This window comes from Oryctolagus cuniculus, chromosome 17 (genome assembly GCF_051225735.1).
Source record: "Oryctolagus cuniculus isolate XC-2025 breed Fujian yellow rabbit chromosome 17, ASM5122573v1, whole genome shotgun sequence".
Taxonomy (NCBI): domain Eukaryota; kingdom Metazoa; phylum Chordata; class Mammalia; order Lagomorpha; family Leporidae; genus Oryctolagus; species Oryctolagus cuniculus.
Genome location: NC_142883.1, coordinates 38,725,912 through 38,741,743, shown reverse-complemented (window position 1 = coordinate 38,741,743; position 15,832 = coordinate 38,725,912). Strand labels below are relative to the sequence as shown.

The window sequence follows — 15,832 nt, the reverse complement described above, 5'->3', positions numbered from 1 at the left end:
GGAAGCATGAACTTCAATAGCTCTATGTAAAAAGATCTAGTTGGTATGAAGTAGGAGGGCAATTTTAAGTTATGCTGTTTTTTTGTCCTCATCAGATTTCTGAATTATTTGAAATTTTAAGACTATTTTCATTTAGATTCACTTTTGTGTATATTTGTACCTTGCTTTTTTTAAATTCATCTCATAAAACCCACTATTTGATATCTCAGCAGAATTTAATATCCAAGTTTTTATCTCTCCTTTTATTATAAACATCTTAACCTTGTTTTACAATTTTGTAGTCTTTTTCTTTTTTTACATATTTAAAAAATATCTCTTTGGATAGTATGCTTGTTCTAGTTTAGCATTCTTCATGCTGTGCCTCCAGCTTTAAGTTAACAGTTTGAATAGTACCCTTTTGACTTGGGATTGGGAAATTTTTTAAATAAGCATATAGTAGATATGTTAACAAATAAGCTTGAAAAGGCACCTTATGGAAATAGATCCCTGGGAAACCATTTAGACGGAAACAACATTTTGAAGTCTATCAGATGGAAATTACTGGAAAGTTAGTGGTGCTACTGTTTTCCTAGGCGCTCTACTTGTGACAGTTAAGTGTAGATTGAGCCCAGGGCTCAGCACATTAGAGACTTAAGGAAGAAATCATTTCTTCAATTTTTCCTCTGCAGTGGTGGTGACCGCGGTGGCTTCAAAAATTTTGGTGGTAAGTGCTGAGTATCCCAAAATGTTTCAGTGGAAATGCTATATAAATCTAAAAGCCACCAATATCCCGCAGACGCAATCTAAGCCCTTTCTTACTCTGTTGAGGCTGGTGTGTGTTGTGTGCTTTAAAAAATAATTATTTATGTATCTATATATATATATAAAAGTAAACATTAAAAAGCCAAAGTTTATCTCAGACAGTCCAATAGGTTGCAACACAGTGAATTTGCATGAGAGTCTGTGGTGACCAATGAATGAGACCTTCACTGGATTTTGACTATGTTTTTTATAAAGGTAGCTGACATGATGTTTTTAAATTATTAGGGTCTTCCAATCAGCCTTCACAACCAGAGCTTAACAAAAGTGACAATAGCATAATGCAAGTGGCAGGTGCCATCTAGGACAAGTTTAAGGAAATGTTGACATTCATATTGATTTCTTAAACTTTTAGTAAAACTTAATTTATATAGTTTGTAAATCTGTGATGGTTGACTTTCAAGGATTTGGAAGTATTGACTTTTCATGCCTTCATTATTATTACTATTTTTTAATGATTTCAAATGAGTTGCCTTGAATAGCTTTTTTTTTCTTTTCTTTTCCCTTAGGTCACAGGGATTATGGACCCAGACCAGATGCTGGTAAGGTTTATGGTAGTTTATAATTTTGCAATTAGTAAAATGTTAATTTTCCATTTTTTGAAGGGAAAAGTGTATACTTAGGGAGATTAGTACAGGAGGAAGATTTAATATGCTAGTGCAGCCAGAACTGGGAAACTTTATTTCTAAAGACATGCCAGAAAGAAAAATTCAGGGGGATTGATGGGAAAGTTACTGGGGAAAATTGCTGTTTATGCTTTTCCCATGCTCTACTTTTTCTATTTTGAAGAAATACTGAAATTTTTACTGCTAATTAGCATTAGTTATTTAATTTTTTAAAATCAAATTTATTGAAAGAATTGGTAACATTGAGGAATTAGAGAGGCTGTACTTAAGCATCCTACATTGGAATGATAGTTTGCCTAATGGGTCTAAAAACCCCTGAGTTCATACATGAAGGATTTGTCATATTTAGGTAAAGGTCACAAATTTTTTGTGGCTTTTTATTTTTAAATGAAATTCAAGGCTACAGATTTACCATGGAGCCTTTTTTAAAGTTAAAATTTAGTGGTTAGAAATCTATTTGAACCAAAAAATTTTAAATATATTGAAATCAGAACTTTTGTTTTTATTAAGATGCCAAAGTATTCTATATGGATGGCAATTTCTGAATTATCCCTTGATGGACTGAATTTTTGTACATCTTTCTTACTTTGTTGTACTAATCCAAAAATGTACGTGTAAGGTAAGGTGTGTGTACAAGGCGCTCCTACCCTCTGATATATGAAAAGCTTACTACAGTGAATGGGAAACCAGCACTTCTGCTTGGCTTGCTTGGAAGTCCAGAATATCAGATTTGGGGGATTTTTCTACTAGGGAGGCTTAAAAGTATTAATTAGAATTAGAATTTTCCAGGGGAAGGAATACCAATTTAAATATAATCTCTTCAGCCCTTCGCGAGCCAAAGTCTAGTGTATGAATCTGAAGAGCAAGATCTTAAGATATCCCTTAATTGTTCTATGTGTATTTCACACAGCGTGGCCTTGATCCACTTTACCTGAGATTGGTTGTAATAATTGATCTGCTACCAAATAAATCTTGTGAACATGTTGCATGTTTATGTAAGAGTTTTGTATTGCTCTTACAGAATAGTGGAATATTGGAAAATAAATGATCTTGATTACTGGATGAGATGCAATAAACCAAGGAATGAGGAAAATTAACCATAACTTTTTTTCCCTTTAGATTCAGAATCTGACAATTCAGATAACAACACAATCTTTGTGCAAGGACTTGGGGAGGGTGTGTCTACAGATCAAGTGGGGGAGTTCTTTAAACAAATAGGGATTATCAAGGTGAGTATGATTTAAATAGAAAATTTCATAATAATATATCCTAGTTAATTTACATAGATTACAAAAGAAGCCTATATACTCCATTGTGAGTTGATTTTTAAAAATAATCTGGTATACATGCTTACATGTGTCTGTAGGCCTTTGCTACATATGCTAAATATTTGAAGATTTTTATTCCTTGTCTGTGTTTATCTTCAACTGTAGGGTTCTAAAAGTAAAGTCTGCCTAACTCCAAAAATTGTGAGACCATTTTATGGATTCTGAGATGCCAGTATATACAAAATCAAGTTGCTACTAATATGTATATATATTTTTTGTTATTTAATGCCTACTATATATGCTAGCCCAATTTATAGCATGTTATTTTATAATTGCTTACTTGTCTTTTTTTCTTTTAAATTTTTATTTTTTATTTATTTTTTTGACAGGCAGAGTGGACAGTGAGAGAGAGAGAGAGAGAGAGAAAGGTCTTCCTTTGCCGTTGGTTCACCCTCCAATGGCCGCCGCACGGCCGGCGCGCTGCGGACGGCGCACCGCGCTGATCCGATGGCAGGAGCCAGGTGCTTCTCCTGGTCTCCCATGGGGTGCAGGGCCCAAGCACTTGGGCCATCCTCCACTGCATTCCCTGGCCACAGCAGAGAGCTGGCCTGGAAGAGGGGCAACCGGGACAGAATCTGGTGCCCCGACCGGGACTAGAACCCGGTGTGCCGGCGCAGAGGATTAGCCTAGTGAGCTGCGGCACCGGCCTTTTTTTTTTTTTTTTTTAATTTTTAATTTTTTTTGTTTTTTTTGACAGGCAGAGTGGACAGTGAGAGAGAGAGAGAGAGAGAAAGCTTGCTTGTCTTTTGCACCATTTGTTTTATGCATATATTTTCTCTGTTCATCTAGAAAGCACCTTATAGACTGTTATGTAGTTAGTAGCACTTTCTTGAAATATGTTTGTATTTATCCTTGTTTTGGTGTCTGTGGAATTACTTTTTTCCTTCTTGGGGAGTTAAAATTTTTTAAGAAATTAATTAAACATTTAATAGGTAAAAAAAAATCATTTTTGATAAGAAAACATTCTTCCTATCCCAGCCAAATCCCAGAATACTTCTTAGAGGCAATCAGTTGATTTGTTCAATGAACATCATTCATGACTTCAAAGTGTTTTAGAGGATATATATATTTACAAGAGGCAGTGCCTACATTCACTTTTTGTGGATTTATATAAATTATACATAGATAAAACAGTATACTGTATCATATTTATAGCTTGGTTTTCACTTAATGTAGCTGGGAAAGTTTTCCTTGTTCAAACCTTTAGATAACTTTTTATTATTTTTTTAAAAGATTTATTTTATTTATTTGGAAGGCAGAGTAACAGAGAGAAAGAAAGAGATCTTGTATCTGCTGGTTCACTACTGCTGGCCAGGATTAGGCCACAACAAAATCAGAATCCTGGAGCTCCATCCGAGTCTCCTATGTGGATGGCAGGGGCTTAAGTACTTGGGACATCTTCTATTGTTTTCCCAAGCACATTAACAGGGAGTTTAATTGCTAGTAGAGCAGCCAGGACTCATGCTCATTTGGAATGTGAGCATCACAGGTGATAGCTTAACCTGCTGCTCACAATGCTGGCCCTTTATGTTTTTATTGAAACAGTATTTTGTAGAATAGGTGTATGAATTTATTTTACAAAATAAATCTGTAGGGATAGGCATGTAGTACAGTGGATTTTAAGCCATTGCTTAGAATACCCACAACCCATATTAGAGTTCTGGTTTAAGTTCTAGGTACTCCAGCTGGCTTCCAATCCAGCTCCCTGCTAATGTGTAGCAGATGATCCCTCACGTGACTGATTCCCTGCCACTCTCATGGCAGACCATAATAAAAGTTCCTGGGTCCTGTGCCAGCCTTGACTGTTGTAGACATCTCTCTCCTGCTCTATAACTCTGCCTTTCAAATGCATAAATCAACACATCTTAAAATTTTTTTAATATATAAATGCTGTATGATCACTTACTCTTATAATGATAATATCAACTTTTTCTTCAGACAAACAAGAAGACCGGGAAACCAATGATAAATCTTTACACAGACAAGGATACTGGGAAGCCAAAAGGCGAGGCAACAGTGTCATTTGATGACCCTCCTTCTGCTAAGGCAGCTATTGACTGGTTTGATGGTATGTCTCAATCATAGAATTTTCTACATACAGTTCGGATAAAAGTTTCTTAGTCTGGATGTCAAAATGTGGCAGAGGAGACAGTGGTTCTATTCAGGTTTACTTTTGAAGAAATCATTGTAGTGTAGGCTAGAGTTTTTATATACCTTTAGAAATGTGATGAGTTCTATCCTTGTTTATCTAGAATATTTCCTTCTATCATGTCTTTCACATGATGCCAACTTGATATAGGTAATAGTGTTGGTCTGGTTGACTCTTTTAAAATTTAGATTAATTTTTCTTCAATCTAAGATTAATACATGTTTAAAAGACATAGACATTTTACTCCCACTGAAAATAGGAAAATATCGAGCCGGCGCCGTGGCTCAATAGGCTAATCCTCCACCTTGCGGCGCCGGCACACCGGGTTCTAGTCCCGGTTGGGGCGCCGGATTCTGTCCCGGTTGCCCCTCTTCCAGGCCAGCTCTCTGCTATGGCCAGGGAGTGCAGTGGAGGATGGCCCAGGTGCTTGGGCCCTGCACCCCATGGGAGACCAGGAAAAGCACCTGGCTCCTGGCTCCTGCCAGGATCAGCGCGGTGCGCCGGCTGCAGCGGCGGCCATTGGAGGGTGAACCAGCGGCAAAGGAAGACCTTTCTCTCTCTGTCTCTCTCTCTCACTGTCCACTCTGCCTGTCAAAAAAAAAAAAAAAAGAAAATAGGAAAATATGGATAAATGGAAAAACTTACTAAAGTTTCTATCGGTTAATTTCTACTCAGAGATAACCACTGACAAATTTTTTTTATTAATTTTCCTTTAGTCTTTTAAAATATACTTTTACAAGTTTATCATAATATTCCAAGTACAGTTTTCTTTCATATTTTTTCATCTAACCTTTTAGTGTAGACATTTGTCCATATTACTACAAATTCATCATTTTTGTGCACCCTAATTTTATGTGTGTTACTGTGTGAATGTCTACTATGATTAATGAAGTAGGCACAATTTTTTTTTTTTTAATGATTTATTTATTTTGAGAGGCAGAGGCGGGTGGTTCTTCTATCCACTGGTTGACTCCCTAGGATGGCTGTAACAAGCAGAGCTGTGCCGATCAGGAGCCAGGAGCTTCTTCTGGGTCTCCTATGCAGGAGATAGGCCCGAGGACTTGGGCCATTTTCCACTGCTTTCTCAGGCCATAGCAGAGAGCTGGATTGGAAGTGGAGCAGCCGGGACTCAAACCGGCACCCATATGGGGTGCCAGCACTGCAGTCAGTGGCTTTACCTGCTGTGCCACAGTGTCAGCCCCCATCATGCCTTCATGTTGCCTTTTTTTTTTTTTTTTTTTTTTTAAGCAGGCAGAGTGGACAGTGAGAGAGAGAGAGAGGGAGAGAGAGAGAGAGAGAAAGGTCTTCCTTTGCCATTGGTTTACCCTCCAATGGCCGCCGCGGCCGGCACACTGCGCTGATCCAATGGCAGGAGCCAGGTGCTTCTCCTGGTCTCCCATGGGGTGCAGGGCCCAAGTACTTGGGCCATCCTCCACTGCACTCCCTGGCCATAGCAGAGAGCTGGCCTGGAAGAGGGGCAACCGGGACAGAATCCGGCGCCCCGACAAAACAAAAAAACCAAAAAAATGAATTTGTTTTCCACCTTTGACCCCTGGTGATCTTATTTTCCCTGCTGAACAGTAAAGTACAGCAAGCAGTTCATTCACAAGAGTACTTCACAGAAACTATCCATGCATGTTTTTTTCATAGTAACACATTTCACATCAACATTTTGAAGACTGCTCATCTGCATAGATTTCAGAGTTTTTTTTTTTTGCACCAAAGTAAATTTATGTTTTAATTTTTTTTTTTTTTTTTTTATAATTTGACAGATAGAGTTAGACAGTGAGAGAGACAGAAAGAAAGGTCCTCCCTCCGCTGGTTCACCTCCCAAATGGCCGCTATGGCCGGAGCTGCGCTGATCCGAAGCCAGGAGCCAGGTGCCTCCCCTTGCTCTCCCATGGGGGTGCAGGAGCCCAAGCACTTGGGCCATCCTCCACTGCCCTCCTGGGCCACAGCAGAGTGGATTGGAAGAGGAGGAACCGGGACTAGAACCCAGAGCCCATATGGGATGCTGGTGCCACAGGCGGAAGATTAACAAAGTGAGCCACAGCATCTGCCCCTAATTGTATTTTCAACAGATTTTGAAGTACGTTGGTGTAAAGCATTTGTGAATATATGGGTATATGCTCATGCATACACACATTCCTTTTAAAAAACAAATGATGTGGTATTCTTGTTTATAGTTGGCTCTTTTCATGTAAGAATATTAGATGGGAATTTTTTAACTATAGTAAGAAGTGACTAACTCAGTGACATATCTATTCAGTTCAGTAGATTATATCATGTTTTAGCACTGTAACTCTTTGTAACACCAGTACATTTGAATTTCTGTAAGGATATGTCAGTTACTCTCCTGAAACTAAACATTTCTAAGATAGTTTTGTATGTGGAGTAGCATTTCTTCAAAACTGTTTTCTTTTTTATTAGGAAAAGAATTCCATGGCAACATCATTAAAGTGTCCTTTGCCACCAGAAGACCTGAGTTCATGAGAGGTGGTGGAAGTGGAGGTGGGCGGCGAGGTAAGATATTTGCTGTTTAAATGCCTGCATAGTATACTGAGTGTGAACTTGAGTCCATGTTCTGTAAACTTGCTACTACCCGTTTCTTTCACTAAGTTGCTTTCCATCTGTCCTAAAAAGAGGTTGAGAGAGGGGCTGCATTTAGCTTATTAAATGTCTGTGTGCCACATCAGAGTACCTGGATTTGATACCCAGATCTGGCTCCTGACTGGCTGCCTGCTAATGCAAACTTTGGGAGTTAGCAGTGATGGCTCAAATAAGTTTCTGCCACCCACATAGGAGACCTAGATTGAATTCTTTGCTTTCAGCTTTGGCCAGGCTCAACCTCAGTTATTATGGGCACTTGAGGAGCAAACCATTGGATGGGAGTTCTCTGTCTCTCTGCCTTTGAAATAAATAAATAGTTTTTAAAAAATGAGGGTGAGGGGGCTGGCGTTGTGGCATAGTGGGTAAAGCCGCCGCCTGCGGTGCTAACATCCCATATGGGTGCCTGTTTGAGATGCAGCTATCCACTTCCCGTCCAGCTCTCTGCTATGGCCTGAGAAAGCAGTAGAAGATGGCCCAAGTCCTTGGGCCCCTGCACCCACATGGGAGCCCTGGAAGAAACTCCTGGCTCCTAGCTTTGGATCAGCATAGCTCCTGCCATTGCAGCCATCTGGGGAGTGATCCGGCAGATGGAAGGCTTCTCTCTCTCTCTGTCTCTCTCTGCCTCTCCTCTCTGTGTAACTGACTTTTCAAGTAAAATAAATAAATCTTTAAAAAAAAAAATGAGGGTGGGTAATAGCTAAAAAAGTAGTAGGGAGAAGCTAGTAGACATCTCTTTGGGAAGCTATATAGGAGTTTGTTGTTTTTTTTTGAAATCAGGAGGCAGTTGTTTAAATGTTACCTAATTAGATAGTTAGACCTGATGAGTTTTTAAGCTCCCTACTGGTTACTTCTTTATTTCTATTGAGCCCATTTTCCTCAAAATTGTATTTTTTCTTCTTTCTTAAGCTTATTATTGAGATACTAAACTAAGTAGCATATTAAGTGAACTGAAGGTTTTTTTAGTGTATTATTTTCATTATAATGTGTGCTTAGGATCTTTTCTATCCTTTGTATGTTAAAGTAAATCCTCAAATCAAAGAATTACAAAGTCGTGCTATAAGGGGTTAATGGTGGGGGACGGCTGCCTAGGTATTGGTGGATTGATGGGCACTTGCTCTTACTTCTTTCATCTGGTACTTTTAATGTCTGCTGTTGATTCTTCTCCCCTGCTGTCCCATTATCCCCAGGCCGTGGAGGATACAGAGGCCGAGGAGGCTTTCAGGGGAGAGGTGGAGATCCCAAAAGTGGAGACTGGGTTTGTCCCAATCCGTAAGTATCTCATGTGTTGGAAGTAGGGGTTGGGATTGGAGTTAGAGGGTGCAAGAGTAGTTCTGAATCCACTGGAAACTGGAAACAATCTTAGAAACATTAATTTTTGTCCTTTCTCAGGTCATGTGGAAATATGAATTTTGCACGAAGGAATTCTTGTAATCAGTGCAATGAGCCTAGACCAGAGGACTCTCGTCCCTCAGGAGGGGGTAAGTCAACCCTTTGGGTCAGCTCTTTAATAGCTTCTGCATGACATTTATCTTCTGACTAGCATTAAGGAAGCTTTACGTTATTTTGCTGGCCTCACTGGTGTGCGTTTCTATCTTGCAGATTTCCGGGGGAGAGGCTACGGTGGAGAGAGGGGCTATAGAGGTCGTGGGGGCAGAGGTGGAGACCGAGGCGGCTATGGTGGAGACAGAAGTGGGGGTGGCTATGGTGGAGACAGAAGTGGTGGCTATGGTGGAGATAGAAGTGGGGGTGGCTATGGCGGGGACAGAAGTGGGGGTGGCTATGGTGGGGACAGAGGAGGTAGCTATGGTGGGGATCGAGGAAGCGGTTATGGTGGCGACCGAGGCAGTGGCTATGGCGGAGACAGAGGGGGCTATGGCGGAGACCGAGGTGGCTATGGCGGAGACCGAGGAGGCAGCTATGGTGGAGATCGAGGAAGTTATGGTGGAGACCGAGGAGGTTATGGCGGAGATCGAGGAGGCTACGGAGGAGATCGAGGGAGCTATGGAGGAGACCGAGGAGGGTATGGAGGAGACCGAAGTAGGGGAGGCTACGGAGGAGACCGTGGTGGCGGCGGTGGCGGCGGTGGTTATGGTGGAGACAGAAGTGGAGGCTACGGCGGAGACAGGAGTGGTGGCGGCTATGGAGGAGACCGAGGTGGGGGCTATGGAGGAGATCGAGGTGGCTATGGAGGCAAAATGGGAGGAAGGTGAGTATTAGAATTCACTTGTTAAACTTTTTACCAGATTGCCCCAGAAATTTATTTTGCTTCAGAAATTCTTACTCAAAATCTATATTTGGGTGTATGCATGTATATTACTTTTTCTTGGTAGCTAAATGTAGTTGAATCTGGGAGATAATAATGTAAAACTATGTGATTCAAGAGTCTTAACCTAAATGAGGGGAAAGCACATCTTCTGTGGACGTATTTTTTTCCAAATTGTGTGCTACCCTGTAGCTCTTTCTTTGGAGATTCTGGTTCCTTTTCCAGATGAAAACTACCGATGGAGTGTGCTGTGCATATGAATAGTATGGAAGCAGAAACAGGTGAAGGTCCAGTGATGTAAAATAACTTCAGTTATTACACTAAGGATCTGTATTCCAGAGACAGTATAGGGTAGTGAGAATTAGTATAGCATTTGGTTAGGAGCATGAAGTTGGAAGACAGTCTGGGTTTAAATTCTGGCTCCACCACTTCCTATCTGTGTGACCTTAGATAAGTTACTTAATGTTTTAGAGGGTCAGTGTCAGTACTCTCATCTGTAAAATGGGGTTGCTAGTAGCTTTTCAGAATTCATAGAATTTTTTTTTTTAAAGATTTATTTATTTATTTTAAAGACAGAGTTAGAGAGAGGTGGCAGCAGGGAGGGTCTTCATCTGCTGGTTCAGTCCCCAAATGGCTGCAACAGCTGGAGCTGGGCCAATCTGAAGCAAGGAGCTAGGAGCTTCTAATGGGTCTCCCATGTGGGTGCAGGGACTCAAGACTTGTCCCATCTTCCACTGCTTTCCCAGGTTGTAGCAGAGAGCTGGATTGGAAGTGGAGCAGCCAGGACTTGAACCCTCACCCATATGGGATACTGACACTGAAGGCAGTGGCTTTACCTGCTATGCCACAGTGCCAGCCCCCTAGGTGTTTTTGTTTGTTTTATTTTTTAAGAATTATTTATTTATTTGAAAGGTGGAGTCACACACACACACACACACACACACACAGGCAAGGAGATCTGTCTGCTGATTCACTCCCCAAGTGTCCACAACAACTGGGACTGCGCCAAGCTGAAGCCAGGAGACTGGAACTCCATCCAGATTTCCTGTGTGGGTAGCGAGAACCCAAGTTTGTGGGCTATCATCTGCTGCCTTCTCAAGCACAGTAGCAGGAAGCTGGATTGGAAGTAGAGTAGCAGTCTGACAGCGGATGTTGTCTTCCCAGGTGGTGGCTTAACTTGCTGTACCACAATGTCTGCCCCAGTAGTGTTGTTTTAGATTATAACAGTAGGTGGTCCATAGTAAGCATTATGTAATTGTTGGCTGTTAGTAATTATTAGTTAGCATAATTACTATGTAATGAAAACTTTCTCTACATGGCAAATGCTGGAAAATGTCTTTCTATGTTTTAGTTCTAGTTCTTCTGTTAAATCCCATTTTTGCAGACTCAGAGACACATAGTGATCACATTTTCCCAGGTCACATAGTAAGTGAAAGATCCAGAATTCATACATGAAAGTGCTTGCTTGTTCTACTATGTCACTCTTGTGTTTAGAACACTGGAATTAGCATAGGTTCTGACCTCCTGAAATATTAGCATGATTTGGAGTCATTCTAGATGGAAAAATTTTAACGGTGAAAGTAAAACTTACGCTAGGAACTTTGTGGGTCTTCAAGCTGATAAATGAGGCAAGTTATGCTCCTAGGGTTACAGATGTAAATTAAATGTAGTGTCATCCTTAACAGAAATTGTCTTGCTGATGCCAGTCACTAGCACCCTGAAGAAACATTTATTACCTTGGTAGGAAATTACAATTTAGCCCGGCTGTTTATTTTTCATTCCTAGAAACGACTACAGAAATGATCAGCGCAACCGACCATACTGATGACTGTTTTGAATGTTCCTTGGTCTCTGACATGATCCATAGTGAAATTGCCAGAGTTATGCCTGCTGCTTTCCTCGTGGCCTCCTCTTGGGTAGTGAAATTAAGTGACGTTTGGATTTTTATTTGGGTGGGAGGGCAGGGACAATTTTTCTTTTAGAAATGTCCGTTGAAATTTCCCCTTTTAGTTTCCATCCTTCTCCTTCCCAGCCCTTGAAGCTAAGTGCGTTGTAAAATATTGCCAAAATGAGAAGTGTTTTGTAATACTGCAATAAAAGCTGCTTGTTTTTGTGGACTTTGTATATTAGTGCATTGCTTTGTCACACTAAGAACTCAATCCTAGCAGACTCTAACCCTAAAGAATGAGGAACTGAATTCTACTTGAGTAAACTGTTAACTTTCAGTAATATTCATTGATCCTTATATTTAGAATAGAATGCTGGATATGTTGCTGGTGAAATAGCAGTCTTGATAAGTGCTACAATAAAGATAAGTACAAGGTTTTTTTTAATGAATTAATTTCATTTTTATTTGAAGGGCAGAGAGAGAAATTTTCCATCTACTGGATCACTCTCCAAATACCCACAACAGCCAGGGCTGGGCCAGTTCAAAGCCAGGAGTCTGGAACTCAATCCAGGTCTCCCCCATGTGTGGCAGGGATGCAAGTCCTGAGCCATCATCTGCTGCCTCCCACGTGGTACATGGTAGTAGGAAGCTATATTGGAAGCACAGTAGCTGGGACTTGAACCAGGCACCTGATATGGGATGTGGGTAATCTAGGCAGTTTTGCCACTGTGCCAAATGCCTACCCCCAATATAAGGTGCTTTGATGACTGATTGAAGGACACTGGGACTGGTGTTGTGGTGCAGTGGGTTAAGCTGTTAACTGTGACACTGGCATTCCATATGGGCACCATTTCTAGTCCTGACTGCTCTGCCTCCAAACCAGCTCCCTGCTAATGTGCCTGCGAAAGCAGCAGATGATGGTTCAGGTACGTGGGCCCTTGCCATCCACATGTGATACCCTGATGGAGTTCTGGCTTTGGCCTGGACCATCCCTGGCTCATTGCAGCCATCTGGGGAATGAACTAGCGGATGGAAGAGTCTCTGTCTTCTCTGTAACTCTGCCTTTCAAATAAACACAGAAATCTTTTAAAAATAAAAAAAGACACTTTTTTTTTAATGCAATCTTGTGGGAGCAGTAAAGCGTTGGTGAGTCTGCAGGGAAGAATAGGAATTGTCCATGTAAAGAGGTTAAGTTTAGGGAATAACTATCAGGAAGCTATAATGACATAACCAAATCAGGAGTTATGAACTAGACAGAGTCAGGAACAGGTTCTGCTTTCAAATTTTATGTGGTTCTTTGTGACTGGAGGGAAAGAGTTCAATGGTGGGCATACAAAAGAATAGGCAGTTAATAAGCCCTGTGATTAGGCGCTTGGGCTGCATTTTTCACTTGTTTCCAGACAGGGAATCATTCAGATATTGTAAACAGGAATGGCAACATCTGATTTAAGTGACACCAACTGAAAGATGATTGTGGCTGGCTTATGGTAAGGCTGGACTGGAGACAGAATGGTAAGCCAAGTGGCCTGAGCTCAGATAGTGATGGGCCAGGCAAGGAAGTAACTAAATGGATTTGAGTGATATTTCTGGCCTGTGTAATTGGGTACATGTGCTTTTTATTGAAATAGGAATTGCTGGGAAAGGAACAGTTCTGTGGGCAAGATAGCAGTGAACTCAGTTTGGTATATGTTGAGTTATGGGCACTCATGAAACTTCCCAATAAAGCTATCCAATTGGCCAGCTGGATGTGCAGACCAGATTAGGAGCTCCCTAGAGGCCTTTGTTGAGCCAAAGCTTAGAGCCAGGCATCAAGTTACTTAAGCCATCACTTCTGCTTCATAAAGTCTGCAATGGCAGGAAGCTGGAATCAGGAAACAGAACAAGGTATCAAACCCAGACACTCACATGGGATAAGGGCATCTTAACTGATACCTTAAATGCTAAGGTAAGCCTGCCCTTGAATAGAACTTGGATCTTTGCCAAGTCTGTCTTCTAACATCACTGAATGCCTTCACCATCTGTCTCGATCATACCAGATTGAAAAGTTAGAATTTTGTTTGTCTGGTGCCTGCAGATTTTTTTTTTTTTTAATTTGACAGAGTTAGACAGAGAGGTCTTAATTCTATTGGTTCACCCCCAAATGGCCGCCACGGCTGGAACTGTGCTAGTCCGAACCTGGGAGCCAGGTGCTTTCTCCCAGTCTCCCATGCGGGTGCAGGGACCCAAGCACTTGGGCCATCCTCCACTTCCCTCCTGGGCCACAGCAGAGAGCTGAACTGGAAGAGGAGCAACCGGGACTAGAACCCGGACCCATATGGGATGCCAGCGCTGCAGGCGGAGGATTAACCAAGTGAGCCCTGGCGCTAGCCCCTGCAGATTCTGTTAATTCTAACCCTGAAGTCTATCTTGAAGTCATCTTCATATTCTTGGTTACAATCTTACATGAGTTAAAGTAATCTCTTTTGGACAATTGGAATAGCTGACTTCAAAAGTCTGCCTACATGGCCCGGCGCTGTGGTGCATTGGGTTAACGCCTTGGCCTGAAGCGCAGGCATCCCATATGGGTGCCAGTTCTAGTCCTGGGTGCTCCACTTCCTCCTATCCAGCTCTCTGCTATGGCCTGGGATAGCAGTAGAAGATGGCCCAAGTACTTGGACCCCTGCACCCATGTGGGAGACCTGGAAGAAGCTCCTGGCTCCTGCCTTGAGATCGGCGCAGTTCCAGCTGTTGCAGCCAACTGGGGAATGAATCATCGGATGGATGACCTCTCTTTCTCTCTGCCTCTCCTCTCTGTGTAACTCTTACTTTCAAATAAATAAATCTTAAAAAAAAAAAAAGAGTCTGCCTATAGTCTTACACTCCAAAATCTATTTTTAACATAATAGTCGGCTGGCACTGCAGTTCACTAGGCTAATCCTCCGCCTGCGGCACTGGTACTCCAGCTTCTAGTCCCGGTTGGGGTGCCAGTTCTGTCCCGGTTGCTCCTCTTCCAGGCCAGCTCTCTGCTGTGGCCTGGGAAGGCGGTGGAGGATGGTCCAAGTGCTTGGGCCCTGCACTCGCATGGGAGACCAGGAGGAAGCACCTGGCTCCTGGCTTCGGATCAATGCGGTGCGCCGGCCGTAGCAGCCATTTAGGGAGTGCACCAACGGAAGGAAGACCTTTCTCTCTGTCTCTCTCTCACTGTCTAACTCTGCCTGTCAAAAACAAAAACACACAAAAACAAAACAAAAACATAATAGTCAAATGATAGTGTCAAGATACAAGCCAGACATAGATCATGTTTTAAACCCTTGCAGTGACTACATGTTGATTATAAATTCCTTCCCCTGACTTAGAAAACCCTTTAAGATCTGGCTCTCCTACCTCATTTTGTAACACTTATCCATACTTAACCTTGCTGCAGCTGCATTGGTCATAATAATAGATAGTACCAAATATGCTTCTGCTTTAGTATCTTTTTAAGATTTATTTATTTGAAAGGCAGAGTTACAGAGAGGGAGAGGGCGAGGTCTTCCATCCCACCGTTCACTTAGATGGCTGCAACGGCCAGAGCTTTGCTGATCTGAAGCCAGGAGCCATGGTGCAGGGGCCCAAGGTCTTGGGCCATCCTCTACTGCTTTCCTATGCCATAACAGAGAGCTGGATTGGAAGTGGAGCAGCCTGGACTGGAACCTGCGCGTGTATGGGATGCTGGCACTGCAGGCAGCAGCTTTACCTGCTATGCCACAGTGCTGGCCCCATGCACTAGACACTATTTTTTGTCTAGGATTATCTTTCCTTGGATATTTGCCTGGCTGATTCAGTTGCTGTAATTTTGGATCAAATTCTACCCTTTGTTCTCCCCAGGTTTTCCCTAGCTGCCTAGTCTGAATTAACTTTATATCTTCTTTTGTTTTCAAGTCACTTCTTGTGATGTCTTCACGTGATGGCTTGACAGTACTTACCACTGTTTTTGTGTGTGTGTGGTTTTTAATTTCCCTCATTGGAATGTAAGCTTTAGGAGAATAGGGAATGTTAACTGTTGGCTGTTTTATTCCAGTGTCTAGAACAGTGTCAGGCACAGAGTAGGGACTTGGTGGATATTTTCTGAATGCATCTATTAGAGATTTGAGAGTTATTAACATATGGGAATAGAAGTGATGATGTGGGATATGAGTAGTTTTCCATCGT

The 15,832-nt window shown here is 41.8% G+C and overlaps 1 protein-coding gene across 2 annotated transcripts in view; it reads left to right on the top strand.

Moving 5' to 3' along the window:
• Positions 1 to 11,891, top strand: part of TAF15 (TATA-box binding protein associated factor 15) — a 37,200-nt gene extending 25,309 nt beyond the window's left edge. Inside the window, exons 8-16 of one of the 2 annotated variants that reach the window (XM_008271137.5) lie at positions 669 to 703; positions 1,308 to 1,340; positions 2,544 to 2,653; positions 4,691 to 4,820; positions 7,332 to 7,424; positions 8,699 to 8,780; positions 8,901 to 8,989; positions 9,111 to 9,717; positions 11,560 to 11,891. In XM_008271137.5, coding sequence (XP_008269359.1) covers positions 669 to 703; positions 1,308 to 1,340; positions 2,544 to 2,653; positions 4,691 to 4,820; positions 7,332 to 7,424; positions 8,699 to 8,780; positions 8,901 to 8,989; positions 9,111 to 9,717; positions 11,560 to 11,599 — 1,219 coding nt within the window. In that variant the 3' untranslated portion in view covers positions 11,600 to 11,891. The remainder of the gene's footprint in view (positions 1 to 668; positions 704 to 1,307; positions 1,341 to 2,543; positions 2,654 to 4,690; positions 4,821 to 7,331; positions 7,425 to 8,698; positions 8,781 to 8,900; positions 8,990 to 9,110; positions 9,718 to 11,559) is intronic. The other variant, XM_089317382.1, reaches the window with a different exon arrangement.
• The last annotated feature ends 3,941 nt before the right edge of the window (positions 11,892 to 15,832 follow it).